The sequence below is a fragment of the Dromiciops gliroides genome, chromosome 2 (assembly GCF_019393635.1).
Source record: "Dromiciops gliroides isolate mDroGli1 chromosome 2, mDroGli1.pri, whole genome shotgun sequence".
Taxonomy (NCBI): Eukaryota; Metazoa; Chordata; class Mammalia; order Microbiotheria; family Microbiotheriidae; genus Dromiciops; species Dromiciops gliroides.
In genome coordinates, this window is record NC_057862.1 from 469,231,860 (window position 1) to 469,253,705 (window position 21,846).

The 21,846-nt window shown below is 37.6% G+C and overlaps 1 protein-coding gene across 7 annotated transcripts in view; it reads right to left on the reverse strand.

Annotated features, from left to right (window-relative positions):
* The window catches only part of DTNB (dystrobrevin beta), a 356,870-nt gene that overhangs the window by 245,158 nt on the left and 89,866 nt on the right, over positions 1–21,846 (reverse strand). For all 7 annotated transcript variants that reach the window (XM_043986585.1, XM_043986582.1, XM_043986583.1 and 4 more), the window contains exon 6: positions 14,297–14,451. In XM_043986585.1, the coding sequence (XP_043842520.1) occupies positions 14,297–14,451 (155 nt within the window). The remainder of the gene's footprint in view (positions 1–14,296; positions 14,452–21,846) is intronic.

Consider the following 21,846-nt stretch of genomic DNA (forward strand, 5'->3'; position numbering starts at 1 on the left):
CTACTATCTCTTTAATCACTCCTACCTTGGATGAAGAAATGGCCTTTCTCCTTGCTAAAGTCAACCCATTCACATATTCCCTTGATTTTATTCTTTCCCATTTTATCCAACAGTTTATACCTAATACAATCCCTCCTTTCTCTCTCTCTCTCTCTCTCTCTCTCTCTCGCTCTCGCTCTCGCTCTCGCTCTCGCTCTCGCTCTCTGCTCTCTTCCTATTCCCTGGATCCATTTCTGCTTCTTAAAATATGCCCACATATTCTGTATGCTTAAAAAAAAATCATTTGATCCAACCATGTATAATAGCTATCCTTTTCTATTTCTCCTTTTCTAAGCTAAACTGCTTGGGAAATCCACCTATGTTAAGTACCTCTACTTAGTTTCCTCTAACTCCACTTAATCCTGTCAATCTGGCTTCCCACCTCATCATTTAACAAAAACTACATTATTAAACATTACCAATGATCTTGTTTTAAACATTTTTTCAAACATCTATCAACTGACAAATCTAATGGCCCTTTCTCAATCTTCATCCTTTTGACCTCCCTACAGTATTTAATATTGACCATTTCCTCTTTCTGGATATAATCTCCTCTTTTGTTTTCATGACACTAGTTTCTCCTTATGCTCTTACTTATATGACTACCCCTCAGTATCCACTGGATTTTCATCCAGGTCATGTTCACTAAGCACGGCTATCCTCCAAGGCTCTGTCCTGAGCAGTTTTGTTTTGTGTGTGGTTTTCTGTTTGTTTTTTACTCTTATTTGGTGGTAAGGTCCTCATCAGGTCCCACAGGTTCAATTATCATCACCACATCAATATAATTAGCTTTAATCTTTTTCCTGAGCCCATAATCCCACATTACCAATACAGACCTAGTAGTGGTATTGCTGGGTCAAAGGGTATGCACAATTTTAAAGCCTTTTGGGCATGGTTCCAAATTGCTCTCCAGAATGGCCTTTTCAACATCTCAAACTAGATATCACATAAGCACCTCAAATTCAGAATGTCCAAGACAGATCTCATTATCTTCTCCCCCAAACCCTCTTCTCTCCTAACTTTCCTGTCTCTGTCAAGGTAATCATTATCTTCCCAGTCATGTAGGTTCTCAGCCATGGTGTCATCACCAACTCTTCACTCTCTCCCTCCATACAAGCAATTGCCAAATCTTATTCTTTCTACTTGCACAAAGTCTCATAAATATGCCTTTTTCTCCATTCAAACAACCATCACCTTAGTTCAAAAACACATTACCTCTTACCTGGACTATTTCAAAAGCCTTTTAATTGGTCTCACTCTTTTTCTCTTCCTACTTCTATCCCTCTTCTATGTAGCTGCCAAAATGATTTTCCTAAAATATAGTTCTACTTATATTACCCCTACTCAATAAAACCCAGTGTTTATTATTATTTCTAGGATCAAAAGAAAAATCCTTTGTCACTTAAAGCTCTTCACAACCTGGCTCCTTCCTACCTTTCCAGTCTTCTTAGAGATTACTCCCCTACATCCAGAAATACTCACCTTCCTTTCACTGTTGACAAATAATACTTCATGTCCAAATCTTTCCACAGTCTATCTCCTGTGATGCTCTCCCCCTTCATCTCTGCTTCTTAATATACAAAGCTTCTTTTAAGATTGACCTCAGAGCAGCTAGGTGACTCAGTGGATAAAGTACTGGCCCTGGATTCAGGAGGACCTGAGTTCAAATTCAGCCTCAGACACTTGAAACGTACTAGCTGTGTGACCCTGGGCAAGTCACTTAACCCTCATGGACCCCCCCCCCCCAAAAAAAAAAGACTGACCTCAAATAACACCTTATGTTGAAGGCTTTTCCTGGTCATCACAATCACCTCAGTGTCTTATCCTTGAAGATTACATTCCATCTACTCTATCTACTCTCTTCATTTCTTTCTTTCTTTTTTGGCAGGGCAATAAGGGTTAAGTGACTTGCCCAGGGTCACATAGCTAATAAGTTTCTCTTCATTTCTTGTATGTAAATAGTTATTTGCCTGTTTGTCTATCAGAAGATGAGTTCTTGGAAAGTAAGTACTGTTTTTGCCTTTCACTGTATCCCCAATACTTAACCCAATACCTAGCCTGCCACAAGCACTTAATAAATGCTTAGAGACTAAATGACTAGTAAGAATATATTTTTGTCAACTGAATAAAGGTGTGCCTTTTGTTTAATAGTGACTAGACTAATGGGGGAGCTAGGTAGCACAGTGGATAAAGCACTGGCCTTGGATTCAGGAGGACCCGAATTCAAATCCAGCCTCAGACACTTGACACTTAACTAGCTGTGTGACCCTGGGCAAGTCACTTAACCCGCATTGCCCCGCCAAAAAAAATATATATATATATATATATATATATATATATATATATATATATATATATATATATATATGTAATAATGTACATCTGACAAAACTCAACTAAAATGCAAAAGTAGACTGTTTCTTCCATATTAATAACAGGTGAGGCATAAAACAGGAGAGAGTATGATCACCTAATGGGTTTATAGCATAATGGAAAAAATCCAGTATAAACTATGTTAAAGAAGACTTTAGGGGCAGCTAGATGGCACAGTGGATAGAGCACCGGCCCTGGAGTCAGGAGTACCTGAGTTCAAATCCGGCCTCAGACACTTAACACTTACTAGCTGTGTGACCCTGGGCAAGTCACTTAACCCCAATTGCCTCACTAAAAAAAAAAAAAAAAAAAAAGAAGACTTTATAGATGACAAGATCTTCTGGATGTTCCAGCTCTGACTTGTGTTAATCACACCAAACCCAAGAAAACTGTAGAATTTCCTGAATATGATCTATAATCACTCAGACATGTTTCTTTTAACCACCCACACAAGGAAAACCAAGTGGACAGAGAAGACCTATTATCCAAATTATGCCAATCCATTAGATGGATGACCTAAAGCACTTCCTCATGACTAAAGCATTTTTTGTGTGTTTGTGTGTGTCTGTCTGTCTTGGACAGATATTGCTTTCCGGTTAAGAAGGCAGAGTGAAAGGTTTGAAGAAAGTCAAGTTCCTCATAGACCTCTCAAAAAAAACTCCAGAAAACAAACAAGAGAAGAATAATAACTTGAAATCACACAAGTAAAAATAAGCCATAACTGAAAGTGATCAAAGAAAAGTGCTAAAATATTTTTGAATGGCATGAAGAAACTAAAACAATTGAAATATCAAGCATATTTAAAAAGAAAAATTTAAGAAGCTCTAAAATACGTGTACATAAAAATAATTAAGCCAAATAATAACTTAAACACAGGTTAAAAAATAAGAACAATAAAAATAAGAGCTTTTAGAAAGCCAAAAAAATTATGAAAGAAACTAAAGCTAGTCTTGGGAGTGATGAGAAAAACATAAGGATCAGTTTGAAACAAAGATATGGTTTCTAATTCCTTCATTCTGTACATTTGTCCACCCATATATAATTGTAACAAGAAACTAGTCTTTATTCATTCTCATTTGAAAGGATTTTATTAATATACTTAATATGCTCCTTAAAAAAGGAACATGCTCAAAGAAAGCCTGATTAGCAAAAAGTATAATGATCTTGATACAGTAAAAGACTTCAGTAATATTATTTTTTCCAGCTATTAACAATGATATTCTAGAAGGTATTTCCCCAGAAAAAATCTTAGTCATTTTTTCTTAATTTAATTTCAGCTCATCTATGAAGCTACTGAGTCTCTTTTATGAATAGCTACTAACAATATTTCATTATTTAAGTATATTTAATGGGATACCCATTTTGATAATGCAGTTATGAAATCAGCACTTGGAAGAAATCTGGATTGAGAATGTCAGAGAAACATATTCCCACTTTCTTTATCATCTTCCTCTTTTATAAATAAATATGAAAGATTTCTTTACATGACTACCAGTTCTTTTTTATATGCATAAATATGTTTAGTTATCCTAGTAGCATTTGGAAATGCATATTTTGACAGTATTTGTAAATAATGTCTTCTCAAAATAACTTCCAGTGTGGAAATACTTCCATATGCTATAAATGTTGTATAGGAAAAAAATGACTTTGCCAGTTTGCTAAGTGGAAAGAAAAATATAGTTTAATAACTATTTTGTATACAACACTATGCTACTTCATGTACAAATTTAGTATTTGTGTATCCTTAGAATTGAGAGTAAACAGGGCTGGGGCCTCACAATTTTAGTAAAGTTACATAGGGGTCTCATATAATAGAATTAGAGGAATTCAGTGATAATTTACACAGTTTATAAACATGTCAGCTAAAGAAAGTAAAATTCTGATGTACAAATGAGTGAATGAAAAATATGTATTAAGTACTTACTATGTACCAGATATAGGGCTAAATGCAGAGAATATACAAAGGAAATATAGTGCCTGTCTGCAAGGAGCTTACATTCTAAGAGGAAAAGACAGGGCTGGTGAGTGGAGTAATAGGTCAATTTAATCAGTCAATAAACATTTATTAAGCACTTAATATATGCCATGCACTGTGGTAAGGACTGAGAATACAAAAGAAAAAAATAAGATAGTCCCTGCCCTTAAGGAATTTACAATCTAATAGAGGAAGACAATACATAAAAAGAAGTTGAAAGGAGATAAGGGGAAGAGAAGGTACCCAGTGCAGCTGTATGATGGCAAAGTCCAAAATAGTACATCTGGACAGAAAATGAAAAGATGACAGGCCTGGGCACCCTCTTTATATGGAATTTCTAAGAGCTCTCTCCCTTTACCCTCTCCACTCAAAATCAGGGGACCCTTTCCAGAAACAAAGGTAATATTGACTTGATTACTGTACCTAGAAGTAAAAGTGGGAAAAGGGTAAAGGGAGAGAGGGAATGATAGCAGGAAGATAGTGTGGTTGGGGTGGGGGTGTTGGAGCCATCTAGATCTCACCAATCATCATGACTCCAGTTCAGGAGCTAGATATGAGGTTGGAAGGATACCAGAAGGAAGCAGAGTGACATGGGAGGAAGATAAAATGGTTGAATAACTTGCACCAGACAGATGCAATGAGTGCTCAATAATCAGCACAAGTCTCAGAGTGGCAACAGGAGAGCCAATTGAGATCTGTTTAAGATAGAGAGGAAAGAGACTGCATTGCATGGTTATGTTATGGGACCAGAGCATCCCAGAAGTTCTCTGGGGTATATCAAAGAACCTTCTCCTTGAGAAACTAAACCAAAGGACAGACACACCTAAAGAGATAAGTGGAACCAGATCTCAGGGGAGCTAGCTCCAGGATCCCCACCCTTCATTCTAGCCTCCCTCGCCCTGGGGAGATAAGATTAGGTGTGGCTGCTGCCTTTGTGGGGGGAGGAGGAGAGAGAGATGGCTTGAGAGATTCACAGCCACCCCTCACCCAATTCCCCCAGCTACCACCAGTGGGGGATATTCCTCCCTCAATAAGGGAACTTTCCACAGTCAGATGATCACCTCATTGGACCACCATCGGACCTCTATAAAAGTATCTGCCTGTCTCCTGCTCTAGGAGATTGGTATCTCAGAGCCACACTCTGTGCCATGCCTTCTCCCCATGAGAAGAAGTCCAAGGATTTCTCTCTTGGTTTCCCTTTTCCAGCCCCCAAATAAACTACTATCTTATTCTATTGGTTTTGTGTGCAAGACAGTGTAATTCTTTAAAGAGGAATACCTAAGAACCCCAAACTCCTATATCAAACTCCTACCCTATTTTCCCCACATCAGTTAGATGCCTAGGATCAGCTAGACTTAATGAATTTTCAACAAACAGCCAAGTTCCGGGGCAGGAGTTAAGAGATTCAAATAGGAAAAGACATGGCAAGAAATAAAATGACATGGCAGAAATTGAGTTCAGCTACCACAAAAATTAGGAAATGTGAAATGGGGTGTTGTATGTAGCTATTGGTCACCCTTAATTCTTTTTTTTGTTTGTTTTTTGGGGGTTTTTTGCGCAAGGGGCAATGGGGGTTAAGTGACTTGCCCAGGGTCACACAGCTATTAAGTGTCAAATGTCTTATGCCGGATTTGAACTCCGGTCCTTCTGAATCTAGGGCCAGTGCTTTATCCACTGAGCCACCTAGCTGCCCCCTGTCACCCTTAATTCTTGAAGAGGAACAATGACATAACAAGTCTGATATCTTGATTTGCAAGTGAACTGGATATGAGTAGGGCATAGCTGAGCAAATTCATGAGCCTCACTCTCTCCTCCACAGTCATTGAAGACCAGTGGCAAGACAAAGGTCAAGAGGACTGATGATGGCGTGGGATACAGCAGGTAACCTTGGCCTTTCTAAATTAAAGTCTTTTCCACATATCAGTTTGTCTGAGGCCATGCTCTTTAAATGACTAAGGGCTGAGAAAGAGTTAAGACAAAAGATGATTCAATTTACCATCACAAAGATATCTGGGGGCAGCTAGGTGGCACAGTAGATAGAGCACCGGCCCTGGATTCAGGAGGACCTGAGTTCAAATATGGCCTCAGACACATAACACTTACTATGTGACCCTGGGCAAGTCACTTAACCCCAACTGCCTCACCAAAAAAAAAAATTACATTTCCTTCAGGGCAGCTAGGTGGTGAAGTAAAGTACCAGCCCTGGATTCAAGAGGACTTGAGTTCAAATCCTGCCTCAGACACTTCACACTTATTAGCTGTGTGACTCTGGGCAAGTCCCTTAACCCTCATTGCCCCACCTAAAAAAAATTGGGGGGCAGCTGAGTAGCGTAGTAGATAAAGCACTGGCCCTGGATTCAGAAGGACCTGAGTTCAAATCTGGCCTCAGACACTTGACACTACCTGTGTGACCCTGGGCAAGTCACTTAACCATCATTGCCCTGCAAAAAAACCAAAAATAAAAACAAAAACAAAAAACAAAGATACCTGTCTAGGAGGGGAAGACCCTCTGTTTCTGGCCAGAACAGAAAACAATTGCTATTACACTCATTCTAAGCCATCAAACCTAAACAATGAACCACAGAGGCTGGTCTTGGAGCTATTATTGGTCCATCAATAAAAGCCAAAGTGATTTGAGATTAAAGACTGGTCAAATACCTCAGTTTAAAACACAGTGGGGTGTTTTTAGGTCTGTCTTTTCAGAGCTATATTTCAAGAAATTTTAAATGAAAAGAGAGGAGGGGAGGAGAAGGTAGAAGATTCAAGTTTAAATCCACCCTCAGGGGCAGAACCAAGATGGTAGAGGAAAGACAGTAATGTCTCAGACCTCCCTACATGATCAAGCCAAAAACCTCCAAATAATGCCACAGGACGATTCCTGGAGCAGCAGAACCCACAAAAGGATTGGGTGAGATTATTTTCCAGCCAAAGTCAGCTAGAAGTTTAGCAGAAGGGGGCTGCTATGCCAGGGCAGGAGTGGAGCCCAACCCCGTGGTCACGCCTACACAGATACAGATCCAGGCCCCACTGCACAAATACAGCCCCAGGCAGGCCACCCAGACCCGAGCCACACCACCACAGATCCAGACCCAGAGCTCACTGACACAGATCTAGCCCCAGGCAGGCCTCACCAGAAAAAGAGACCCTTGGAGCTTCTGAATTGGCTGCAGCACCAGCTTCTTCTGGAACTAAGCTCACAGTCTGATAAGAAGGCTGAGCAGTTGGCCAGGGGAGATTGCAGGGGTCTCTACTGGTGCTGACCCATGCAGGGAAACAGGAAGGAGTCTTGAGTGGTGACTGTGGCCCAGGTGGGAGAAGGATGAAGGCTCTCTGGAGCTCTCAACCTTAGAAAAGCCAAATTTTGTTTCCTGGTTGAAGAGCAAGTATGCCTGGGGTTATTTACAGACCAGAGAATAGGCCAGGCAAGTGAAGAACCTGCCTCTCCTTAAATCAATCCACCTGGAACCCCCGGAAGCTTGGGACAGTACATCCTGGAAGCAGTGTCCCACTTTAAGAAAGAGTTAAAAGTCAAGAAATAGCCTGGCAACATGAGAAAGCAGAAAAAGATGCTGACCATAGAAAGTTTCTTTGGTGAGAAGGAAGATCGGGTACACCCTCAGAATAGGATAGCAACATCTGGGCTCCTACATCCAAAGCTTCTGGGAAAAATATGAATTGGTCTCAGGTCATACAAGCACTCAAACAGGACTTTGAAGATAAAGTAAGAGGGGGCATCTAGGTAGCAGAGTGGATAAAGTACCAGCCCTGGATTCAGGAGGACCTGAGTTCAAATCTGTCCTCAGACACTTGACACTTACTAGCTATGTGACCCTGGGCAAATCACTTAACCCTCATTGCCCAACCAAAAAAAAAAAACCAATAAAACAAACAAACAAAAATTTTTTTTTAAAGATAAAGTAAGAGAGGTAGAAGAAAAATGGAAAGAGAAATAAGAGTGATGCAGGAAAGTCATGAAAAATAAGTCAGAAGCTTAAGAAGCCAAATAGAAAAGTTCTCTGAAGAAAATAATTGCCTAGGAATTAGGATTGAACAAATGGAAACTAGTGGCTTTATGAGAAACCAAGACACAATAAAGAAAATCCAAATGAATAAAGAGGGCAATGTGAAATATCTTCTTGGAAAAACAGCTAACCTGACAGTAACATCAACATCGAGTGTTGATCTACTGTGATGGACTATATTCTTCTCACCAATGCAATGGCACAGAAGAGTTCCAGGGAACTTGTGATGGAAGAGGATCTCCAAATCCAGGAAAAAAAAAAAAAAAGAACTGCGGAGTATAGATACTAAATGAACCATACTATTTCTTTTGTTTTTGATGCTGTTGTTTTTTTTCTATTTTGAGGTTTTCCATCATTGCTCTGATTTTTTTTTCTCTTATAACATGACTAATGCAGAAATAGGATTAATGTTATTATGTGTATATATATATATATATATACATATTATATACATATAAAACCTATATCAGATTACCTGCTGTCTAGGGGAGAGGGGAGGGAAGGGAGGGAGGGAGAAAAATCTGAAATTGTAAAGCTTGTATAAACAAAGGTTGAGAACTATCTTTACATGTAACGGAAAAAAAAATACTTTATTAATTTAAAAAAAAAACAGCTAACCTGGAAAACAGATATGAGGGATAACTTGAAAATTATTGGACTACCTGAAAATCATGATCAAAATGAGAGCTTAGGGGGGCAGCTAGATGGCACAGTGATTAAAGCACCGGCCCTGGATTCAGGAGTACCTGAGTTCAAATCCAGCCTCAGACACTTGACACTTACTAGCTGTGTGACCGTGGGCAAGTCACTTAACCCCCATTGCCTAAAAAAAAAAAAAAAAAAAAAAGAGCTTAGACATCATTTTTCAAGTGATTGTCAGGAAAAATTGCCCTGATATTCTAGAAGCAGAAGGCAAAACAGAAATGGAAAGAATCTACCAATCACCTCCGGAAAGGGACCCCAAAATGAAAACTTCCAGGAATATTATAGCCAAATTCCAGAGCTCCCAGGTCAAGGAGAAAATACTGCAAGCAGTTAGAAAGAAACAATTCAAGTACTATGGAGCCACAATCAGGATAGCACAAGATATATCAGCTTCTACATTAAAAGATGCCCGTATAGTTACTCTTTATAAGAACAGTGGAGACAGGAGTGACTGTAACAACTACAGAGGAATTTCACTTCTCAGTGTCGTTAGGAAAAAGTTTGCCAAGGTCATCTTGCTAAGACTGTGTAAACTTGCCAACCATGTTCACCCTGAATCACAATGTGGCTTTCAAGCAGGGAGGTCAACTATCGATATGATTTTTTTCGATTCGCCAACTGCAAGAAAAGTGCAGAGAACAAAGAAAACTCCTTTTCATTGCCTTCATAGACCTGACCAAAGCGGTTAACCAAATATGGTTAACAGAGAAGGTCTTTTTAAAATTCTCTTGAGAATTGGTTGCCCTCCTAAACTCCATAGCCTCATTTGCTCCTTTCATTGCAACATGCAGGGTGTTGTACAGTTCGAAGGCAACACCTCTGAAGCATTCAGCATAAACAGCGGAGTCAGGCAAGGATGCATGCTTGCTCCTATGCTGTTTGGAATTTTCTTTTCCATGCTGTTGCGTCATGCTTTTGGTTTGTCAACTGATAGCATCTATCTGCATTCCTGGTTGCACGGAGGCCTGTTCAATGTTTCACATCTGAGACCCAAAACCAGAGTGAGAGGTAGCACCCTTAGAGACCTGCTTTTCACCGATGATGCTGCACTTGTCTGTCATTTAGAGCATGAATTGCAGACCTTGATGGATTGCTTCTCCCAAGCTTGCATGGACTTTGGCCTAACCATAAATCTTAAAAAGACGAAAGTCATGTGTCAGAGTGCTATGTTGCCTCCATTGATAGCTACCAGTTGGATGTCGTAAGCCAATTCTCGTATCTTGGCTCTATTGTCAGTGACAATTTGTCACTTGATTCTGAGATCAATCAGAGGATTGGGAAAGCTACTTCAACCATGGCTAAGCTTGCCAAGTGTGTCTGGGCAAGCAGTAAACTGTCAAAACGAACCAAATTTGCTGTCTACAGAGCATGCGTCCTGAGTACCTTACTGTTTGGCAGCGAAACATGGACTACGTATACTAGACAAAAGAAGAAGCTTAACAGCTTCCACATGTGCTGCCTTCGGAGAATCCTTGGCATATCTTGGTCAGAAAGGATCACCAACACAGAAGTGCTCCAATGCGCGCAACTTCTGAGCATCTACACGCTACTGAAACAAAGACGGCTGTGCTGACTCGGTCATGTGCACCACATGCAAGACGGGTGCATTCCTAAAGACCCACTCTATGGCGAGTTAGCTTCAGGCCAAAGACCTGCTGGACGCCCCCAGCTTTGCTACAGAGATGTATGCAAGTGAGACTTGAGGGCTCTGGGAATAAACATCGGCAGCTAAGAGGGAGATGGCCAAGGAAATGGGATTACAACCAAGAATCACCTATCCAGCAAAACTGAGTATAATCTTTCAGGGGAAAAATGGGACTTCAATGAAAAAGAAGACTTTCAAGCATTTATGATGAAAAGACCTGAACTGAATAGAAAATTTGACTTTCAAACACAAGACTCCAGAGAAACATAAAAAGATCAAGCTAAAATTTCCAGAGACCAGAGACTTTCCAGTGTACAACTGAACCTGGAGTCTGATTCTGACAGCTGTCAGGAATCTAAGGAGTGTGATTCTTGAAGCAGGATGAATAGTCAGAAATCAAGAAGATATAAAATACTTTGAGCTTTGAGAATTTTATTAAGGTGGGAATAGCTGGCATAATAAATCCCACCATGATTATGGTTTTATACAATCATGCAATTCATAGGAATCACCACTATGGTAGTCTAGACTATTGAAATCCATGAAATGCCCCCCCCCCAAAAAAAAAGACTAGAAAAAAGTATCACTTAGTAAGAAAATGAATGACGTTAAAACTGTCATTTTTTTTCTTCTGTCTCAAGAATAGTGACACTAGGAATTAAAAGTTTAGTTAATTGTTTCAAGTAACAAAATAACTGTAAATAGATCCATTTAAGGCTTTTTCTAAGCTACCCCCACCCCAAAATAGTACTTGCTAAAATTCCAGAGATGCTTTTGTGTAAGTAATGAATCTTTTTGCAAAAAGTAGCACTATGTTCTTCAGGGCTGTTACAAATAATTCATTGCACTTGTGTAGAAAACCCATTGTCTGTTGTCTTAGCTAACAATATGTAACCTCCTCTGCCCAGATCTATAGTGATCTAGTGTAATCACGACTTACAGAAATATAGAGTCTGGAAATCCTTAGAAAAATCTTGGGCCCCTCCCCCTGATAAGCCCAGCAGGTTAGAAGGTTTAGTTGAAGTAAATAGTAGAAGTCACTGATAAATTTTTAGGTACAGAAGTTTTTTTTTTTTTTACCATTTATGGGGTGATAAATGCTAGAGTACTCTAAATATGTAAATCTATTAAAATGCTATTATATTGTAATAAAGACTTTTTGCCCCTTTTAAATAAATAAATGGATGCATGAATAAATGAATGAATGAATGAGTGAATGAATAAATAGATTGATTAGTTGATTGATTAATTAATTGATTAATTAGTAGATCCAACCTCAGACACCTCCAGAAAAAGTCTGGATGCAGTGTTGTGTGTGAGAAATAATAAATAGACTAGGATGGCTGAAACATAGGAGTACATGGAAAAAAGTAATGTATAAGAAGAGTAAAAAGGTTTTAGTGGATAGATAGAGGTCCACTGAGGAAATCAGGATAATTAGAAAGATAAAAGTCATCCAGGCTCCTAACCTCATGGCAATTAGTGTTGCTATGTGCTGTGAGAAATGCCTTAGGAAATCCCTCTCATGGTAGGCACAAGCAAGAGGGGGTATGTTTCAAGGAATATGACAGCAATGAGGAGGCAGGAACTGGGCATGTCCCTGGGTTATTTACCTTTACTTATCTCTTGCTAAAGGTGGGAGTGCAACCTGGATGCATTTGATGTTATAGTAGTTTTTCACAATAACGTTTCATTCTTTAACTTTCAAAGAAATCATTTGAAGAAGTGGCTAGAATCTCAGACTTGAAACTTCACAGGCCATCTAGATAAATACATACCTGAACAAGAGGTCATTCTATAACAGAGGCAACAAGTGACCATCTAACCTTTGTTTAAAAACCTCTAAATATAAGGAACCAGATATACACTGAGACAACCCATGCCATCTCTGGAGAGCTCTGATGTTAGAAAATTTCTCCTTACATGAACTATAAATCTGCCTCTCTGCAACTCTGACCCATTGTACCCTCTAGAATCAAGCAGAACGTAGAGCTAATCCATCTCAACACACATGAAAGTCCTTGAAATATTTGTAGATGGTGTTTGCAAATGGTGTTATACCTATCTTTGTACATGGTGTAACCCATACTCCTTCCACAGTGGAATATAAGCTCTTTGATAGTAGAGATGGTGTCATTTTAATATTTTTACCCTCTATACCTAACTACCTTGTATATAATAGGCATTTAAACAATATTTCATGTATCACAAAATATCAAACTAGAAAGAGACCTCAAAAAGGCACCATAGTTCAACTTCTAAAGAATTTTTCCTATAACTTATATAAACACTGGCCATCCTGACCTCACTTAAAGAAAAACATCTAGTGAGAAGAAACTCACAGTGACTTACAAATAGGAAGGGTTTCATAAATATGTTGAAACACACTGAATTGAACTTATTTCACTCTAGGAAAGTTCTAATTCTTAAAAAAAGTTTGTCCTTACAAAATCTTTCTAAAAAATAATAAGTAAAATAAAATTTTTAAATCTTTCTGTAAGAAAGACCCCTGCTTCTAATTATGTCTTTTAAGACCAGGAAGAACTCTAATCCCTCCTTCTATATGAAAGCCTTTCAAATATTTAAAGAAATCTATTTACCTTCTTTCCAAGTCTTTTTTTTAAAGAGTAAATACCTTTAATTACATTAAAATAATTCTCCTAAAACATGATCTCAACACCTTTTACCATGCTAGTTATCCTCCTTTCAATACCGCCCAGTTTGACAATGTACTTAAAAATGTGATGCCAAGAATAGAACACAATACTCTATACGTGGTCTGACAAGGGCCAAATACAGCAGGACTGTCATACCCCCAGCCCTAGGCACTATGTCTCTCAATGAAGTCTAAGATTAAATTAGCATTTTTGGCTATTACATCATCCTGTAGACACATATTGAGCTTATTTATATTTCATTAAAAATCTAGCTGTGTGACCCTGGGCAAGTCACTTAACCCTCATGCCCCACAAAAAATAAATAAATAAACAAATAAATATTTCATTAAAACTTCATGATCTTTTTTAGATGAACTGCTAAATATAACCATCCACCATCTTCTACTAGTTAAGTTGATCTTTTGAGTAAAGGCCTAGTGACGTGCATGAACACTTTATCTTAAACACAAAAATGTGGTGTTTCAATAAAATTTGTACACAAAGGATCTGTGTGTTTCATCTGCATGGGAACTTCTACCAATGTATATTACAACTCATTTATAAAACTTAATATAAGTTTTGGGATTTGCTTTTAGAAGGAATAGAGGCCATTACCCATCATAACTTAAAATGTTTTAAGTTTCACGATCTTGTTTTCAGAAATATGCACAAACAAAAAGTTCCTGACTACAAAATGGTTTCCTTCCCCAATTTTATTTTTCAGTTCTCCCAACTCCATCTTGCTCTATCTCTAAGGCCTTCATATTCTAGAAGCCATTTCAGAAGCAATTGGGTAATCAATTCTACCCCCAAAGTAAGAGGATTAAATCCCTTCTAGCCCTAAGAATCTAAGAATATTATAGAACAGCAATGTACTTACCTGTTGTGGAAAACATGTTCGTACTGAATGCTCTGTGTACCCAAAAGAAGGGCCTTCAAAAACCGCTGTGGGGAGCTTCAAAACTTCCTTCAGAAACTGATCAAACTTATTAAATATCATTAAGCCATTGGAATCTGACATCTGAGAGAAAATATCTACAAGCAAAAAACAATGAAAAAGTCAGTGTAAATTATATCATAATTATATTATCCCTCTGTAAACTACTACATAGCTCTTGCCACTACTTACCACTTACTAATACCACTTACCAAAGCACCATAAAATAACTTATTTGAAGACAAGGTTATAATCTATTTTCATTCTCTTGCTGTTACTTCCCCAATGGCCCACTCTCAAACATTCACCTTTTTCACCTATCAAATAATGCAACCTAACAATTTAATCTTTTGAGTGTGCTTATTAGAGTCACCTATATCTATGTACCTTGATCTTCTTTCTTTGCATTTATGAAAGTTGTTTCTGTACACATATCTACACACACTTGAGTACCAGTAAAGTGCCAAAAGCACCTATGCTAGTGTAAGTATGTTGCTGAAGGGTGTTCAAAGGGAATGATATGTGTGTGCCAGGGATATGATTCACAAAGTATGAGAGGTGCAAGGCTCTTACAGATCATCTAGTCAAACTCCTTTATTATACAAATGAAAAAACTGGAGCCTACACAAATATACTAACTTCTATGATTTAATGGGTAGAGAGAGTGTATGTCCATTTTCTGATCAGTGTACACTGAACTGAAATAGAAAGACTACCTTAAATCCAAATCCTTCCATCTCAGGGACAGTGTGAAGGTCCACACAGAAAGTGGATAGAGCACTGGGCCTGAAACAACCTGTACATTTTTTCAATTGGTGCTTTTTCTTCTGTGTTCAGAAATTCTGAGCAGTTTTCATGTATTGTATTTCATATTATGGTGTTTAGGTTTTTTAACTTGGTATGACTAATGATTTTTAAACTGTCTCCTATACGTGCTGTCTTCAAGACCGATGGGTTTTGCTTGAATAAAGATCATGTGTTTTTTTAATGTTATGACATTTTGCTTCCCTTCTTCCACACAGTCCTTCAATTCCTTGTATTTATATTCACAATCTGTTATTTTATTTCACTCCTTTGGAAACTCACAACTTTAGATTCAAGTTTTCAATTCTGTTAATTTGTTATGAAGAGCATAAATTCTACCAGTGCTCCTTCTAACTTCTCTAAAAAGTCTGATTTCTCTCTTGAACCATTCTAAACATCCTGGTGTAGTTCCATTCTCTCTCTCTCTCTCTCTTTTTTTTTTTTTTTTGCGGGGCAATGGGGGTTAAGTGACTTGCCCAGGGTCACACAGCTAGTAAGTGTTAGGTGTCTGAGGCCGGATTTGAACTCAGGTACTCCTGAATCCAGGGCCGGTGCTTTAACCACTGCGCCATCTAGCTGCCCCCTCATTCTCTCTTTAGAATTCACAGAATGCTATGTTGCATCAGAAGTTGGTCCAACTTCCTTTGCAGTTTTTTTTTAAAGATGTTTGTGATTTGGGGAAAAACTTTGGTGTTCATAGTCATATTCCTTTTTAACTTTAGTATCTTCTTGGTTAATTTATTTGCTTGTACTCTAAAAAGTCTTTAATTGAATTTTCTTCCTCTTGAAATCTAAAAGTCAAACTGAAACTTGGTTTAAGAAAGAAAGAAAATTAAAAACAAAAAAAAAATCTGATTTCTTCTCTTTGGAGTTCAGACTCTCTCAAGATTAAATTGAAGAGGGGGCGGCTAGGTGGCACAGTGGATAAAGCACCGGCCCTGGAGTCAGGAGTACCTGAGTTCAAATCCGGCCTCAGACACTTAACACTTACTAGCTGTGTGACCCTGGGCAAGTCACTTAACCCCAATTGCCTCACTAAAAAAAACAAACAAACAAAACAAAAAAAAAGATTAAATTGAAGAGAGAAAAAAGAAAAACAGGGAAAACAGACTATAGGCCAATTTCCCTAAAGAATTTGAATGCAAAATGTGGCCTTGGATGCCACTGAATCAGCAGCAGCAGCTGCTGCTTCCAGAGCTCTCAGCCCACAGATGGTAAGGGGGACAAACAACTGATCAGATGGCGATCACAGGCGTTTCTTTGCTGACAAGGCTCTGTTGCTTTGTCCATACTCAGATCCAGGATGCAATCCTGGATGACAGTTTCAGGATGTGGAGGAGCACTAGCATACCAGAGCTTGCAGCCCCAATGGAGAGGGGACCCTTGTCACAGTTCCAGGCAGAAAAGAGTACTTGTGATTGCTCACAGACTAGAGCACAGACCAGCAGAGTAGTAAATACACCTCTATCACATTGGAAGAACTGAACACTTATAGGTCCCAAGAAGTATCTCTGAAAACAGCTGTACAAAACCTCTGAAGCTTAGAACAGTGTGCCTTCTACCTTGAAAGCAGACCCTTACTTTAACAAAGAGTTAAAAGTCAAGAAATAGGCTGGGAAAATGAGCAAACAAAAAAAAAAATTCTGACCGTAAAGTTACTGTGATGACAAGGAAAATCAAAACATAGATTCAGAAGATAACAAAGTCAAAGCTCCTACATCTAAAGCCTCCAAGAAAAAATATGAATTGGTCTCAGGCTATATAAGGGCTCAAAATGAATTTTGAAAATTAAATAATAGAAGCAGAGGAAAAATTGGGAAGAAAAACAAGAGTGATGCAAGAAAATCATGAAAAAAAAGTCAACAGATTGATAAAGGAGACAAAAAAGTACTGAAGAAAATAGACCAAAATGGTAAGAGAGGTACAAAAATCCAATGAGGAAAGGAATGGCTTAAAAAACAGAATTGGAAAAAGAGACACAAAAATTCACTGAAAAAAATAATTCCTTAAAAATTAGAAGTGAGCAAATGGAAACTAATGACTTTATGAGAAATCAAGAAACAATAAAACAAAACCAAAAGAGTGAAAAAAAATTGAAGACAATGTGAAATATATCAACTGACCTGGAAAATATACCCAGGAAAAATAATTGAGTAATTTCAGAACTACCTGAAAGCCATGATCAAAAAGGAGCTTGGATATCATCCTTCAAGAAATTATCAAGGAAAATTGCCCTGATATTCTAGAACCAGAGGGTAAAATAGAAATTGAAAGAATATATTGATCACTTCCTGAAAGAGATCCCTAAATGAAAACTCACAGGAATATTATAGTAAAATTCTAGAGCTCCCAGGTCAAGGAGAAGCTATGGCAAGCAGCCAGAATGAAATAATTCAAGTGTCATGGAACCACAGTTAGGATAACACAAGATTTAGCAGCTTCTCCAATGAAGAATCAGAGAGTTTGGAATGTGATATTCCAGAGGGCAAAAGAACTGGGATTACAACCAAGAATCACCTATCCTGCAAAACTAAGTATAATTCTTCAGGGAGTAAAATGGACATTCAATGAAATAGAGGAGGGAAATGAATAAGATTAAAATAAAGCAAACATTTAAATTGTCTACTTAATTTGGGATTAACAAGACCAAATTAAAACAAGAAATACTCAATCTTTTCAAGTATAAAGGGAATGTTCAGAAAAATAAATCACATAAAAGGTTAGAGAAAGTTTATGTAGATAAGATTAAAAAGGAAGAAAATACATTTTCGAATCAAATTAAAATAAAAGCTTTAAAATAGTTACAGGAGCAACACTACATGGAAACAAAAATTTTATTGAATAAAAAATTGGGTTAAAGAAGTCAGAAAAATGAAAAGCATTGAAAATTTTCTTGAAACTTAAATGACTGAGGACTATGGTTTGGGCCACTGACTTGCTTCCTAATGGCATAAATAAAAAAGTCAGACTATTGGAAGTCAGAAGTAGCTACCTTCATGTTTTTGGATCATAGTTCAAGGGAGGGAGGTTAAAACGACTGGAAAAGCGGGAAGGAGTCAGGTTTTGAAAAGTTTAAATGTCAATGTTAATTCTAGTGGCAACAGGATACCCCTAGAATTTAGAGCTGGAGTAGGAGGGGAGAACTTTGATCTGAAATGTACTTTTTTTTTTTTTAGTGAGGCAATTGGGGTTAAGTGACTTGCCCAGGGTCACACAGCTAGTAAGTGTTAAGTGTCTGAGGCAGGATTTGAACTCAGGTACTCCTGACTCCAGGGCTGGTGCTCTATCCACTGCACCACCTAGCTGCCCCTGAAATGTACTTTTGACAGTTGTGTGCAAGATGAGCTAGAGTGGGGAGAGGCTTGAGGTAGGAAAGCTATATAAGAAGATACTGCACAAGTACAGTAGTCCAGGTAAAGGGTGATGAGGGCCTGAAATAGGATGCTGGTTGTAACTGGTAAGAAGAGAAAAGGAGAAGAGATGTGGAAAATAGTTGTGCTCTCAGTCAACAGAAAAAGTCACCTACATCAATTAAATAACAAATTAAAGTACTAAAGTCAAATATAAATATTGATTGCGTATAATGAATATTAGGATGGTGTTTTTTTGTTTGTTTTCCAGAAAAAGAAATCCATCCATAGCATCACAGAGGTGGAAGGCATCTTAGAAGTTACCTAGTGCAATACCCTAGTCCTTTTTTTAAAAAATGTTTATTGATATTTTGTTTCTTAAATTATCAGTTAGGGGGACAGCTAGGTGGTGCAGTGGATAGAGCACTGGCCCTGAGTTCAAATCTGGCCTCAGACATTTGATACTTACTAGCTGTGTGACCCTGGGCAAGTCACTTAACCCCAATTGCCTCACCCAAAAAAAAAAAATTATCAGTTATCCCAAGAACCCTCCTGCCTCTCCCTCCCATAGAGCCATCCCATATAACAAGTGATATTTTCTAGGGGGCAGGGGGGAGGTGGAAATCAGCACAACTGATCAATACACTGAAAATATCTAAAAATATGGCAATGTTTAATACCTATGAACCTAACACCTCCACAAAGGGGTGTGGTAGGAATGTCATCTCATTTCTTTTCATTCAAGTCCTGCTTTATCTTTACAATTCTGTTATATTATCTTTGTAATTTTGTTATGTTAATTTTTTTGGTGTGTTCTTTCCCTTTACATTGTTATAGCTCTTGTGTAGATTGTTTTATTAGCTCTACATAATTGACTCTGCATCATTTCAGTCTGTTGGGATCCACTAATGTCTTTTTTTTTTTTATACCAACACAGATGGTTTTAACGATGGTACCTTTAGAATATAGTATCTGGAAATGCTATTCCCCTTTCGTTCCTATTTTTTGCATCATTTCTTTGGGTATTTTAGATCTTTTGCTTTTTCCAAATGAATCTTGTTATTATTTTATCACGTTTTGTAAAGTATCCCTATAATTTAATTAGTATATTATTAAAAGTTTAAATTAGGGGGCGGCTAGGTGGCGCAGTGGATAAAGCACCAGCCCTGGATTCAGGAGTACCTGAGTTCAAATCCAGCCTCAGACACTTGACACTTACTAGCTGTGTGACCCTGGGCAAGTCACTTAACCCCCACTGCCCCACCAAAAAAAAAAAAAGTTTAAATTAATTTTAGTAGTAGTCTTTTTTATTATATTGGCATGGTGTACCCACGAGAACAGAATATTCTGCTAGCTATGTAAGTTGCTGAATATTCCTCTATCTATATAAGTTGTTTATTTCCTTAAGGAGCACTTTATAATTGAACGAATATAAGCTTTTTGGATGCTTTAGTCAATCTTAAGATATTTTATGCATTTTGTAGATATTTGGAATGAGTTTCCCCCTGCTTCTTAGGTATTATTATTATATAGAAATGTTTTAGATTTCTAAGGAGTTGTTTTATAGCCTGCAATTTTGCTGAAGGTTATTGTCTCAATTAGTATCTTTGCTAATTACCTAGGATTTTCCATGTAAATAATAATATCAACAAATAGGGATAATTTTATCTCCTTTTTACCCATCTTTATGCCTTTTACTTTCTTCTCTTATTTTATTGTTGTTGCTAGCATTTCCAGAACTATATCAAATAAGAGGGGAGAGTGGCATACTTGCTTCAGTCCTATATTTAATGGGAAAGACTCTAGCGTATTGCTTTTGTATGTGGTCTTTCCTTTTGGTTTCAGATAGATACTTTTTATGTTTAAAAAAAAAAAAAAAGGTTACTCTATGCCCATACTTAGTAGGGTTTTTAGCATAAAGGAGTGCTGTACTTTGCCAAAGGCTTTTTCTGCATCTACTGAGAAGGTCATGGGGTTTGGGATGTTTTGGTTTTTAATATGTTTAATTATGTTGTTTGTTTTCCTCATGTTGAATATTCTTGCATCCCTGTTATAAATCCCACTTGCTCATGATGTATGATTTCTTATATAAGTTGTTGTAGTCTGACAGGATTTTGTTTTAAAATTTTGAGTCAATATTCATTAATTATATTAACCTATAGTTTCCCTTCTGTTTTCTTTTCCTGATTTAGGTATTAGGACTATATTTATCTTATAAAAGGATTCAGGTAAAATGCTCTTTTCCTGAATGCTTGAGAATAATTTGTGAAGTGTAAGTACTAATTGTTCTTTAAAAGTCTGACAGAATTCTCCTGCAAATCCATCAGAAACAGTTAGGACTTTTTTTCCCCTTTTGGTAGTTTCTTTTTTCTTTTCTTTCCTTTTTCCAATCTGGTAGTTTCTTTACAGCTAGATCTATTTCCTAGTCTGATACTAGATTATTTAAGATCTCTATCTGGGCAGCCAGGTGGCACAGTGGATAGAGTGCTGGGCCTAGAGTCAGGAAAACTCTTTAAAATATCTGGCCTCAGACACTAGCTGTGTGACTCTCTGGGCAAATCACTTAACCCTGTTTGCTTCAGTTTCCTTATCTGTAAGATGAGCTAGAGAAGGAAATGGCAAACTACTCTAGTAACTCTGCCAAGAAAAACCCAAATGGGGTCATGAAATATTGGACACAACTGAAAAACAACTAACAAAAAAACTCTGATCTTCTGATAGTGAGGGTCTTTTGTTTTTTGAAGGTATTCATCTATTTTTTGTTCTCAATTTTGTTAGCACATAACTATGCAAAATATTCCGATTATTCTTTTTATTTCATTGTGATTTAATTTTGCTCATTTTCTATTTTATTTATTTATTTTCAGTTTTCTTCTTTTTTAATCAAATTAGCTAAAGGTTTATCCATTTTATTAGTCTTTTTAAAGAACCAGCTTTTAGTTTTATTTACTGTTTCTACAACACCCTAACTTTTCAAATGGAGAACCAGCTTTTAGTTTTATTTACTGTTTCTACAACACCCTAATTTTTCAAATAAAGAGTCTGAATGACTTGCCCAGTGTTTTAGAAGCAGTAAATAACATAGCTGGTATTTGAACTTAAGACTTCTAATTCCAAATTTAGTGCTCTTTGTGGCACACCTCCTGTCATGCATGAGACTGGAGACGGGATGAAATTAAAGACTGTTTGGAGAAGGAGGCAATAAGTGTGGGAACAAAAGTTTTCAGGAGTTGGAAAGGAATAGAGGATGAAAGTATTCCTGGATGAGTTAGATTTAGTAGAGAAGAGACAATCTGAGATTAGAAAGAGAGTATAGACACTGAAGTGCTGACAAATGTA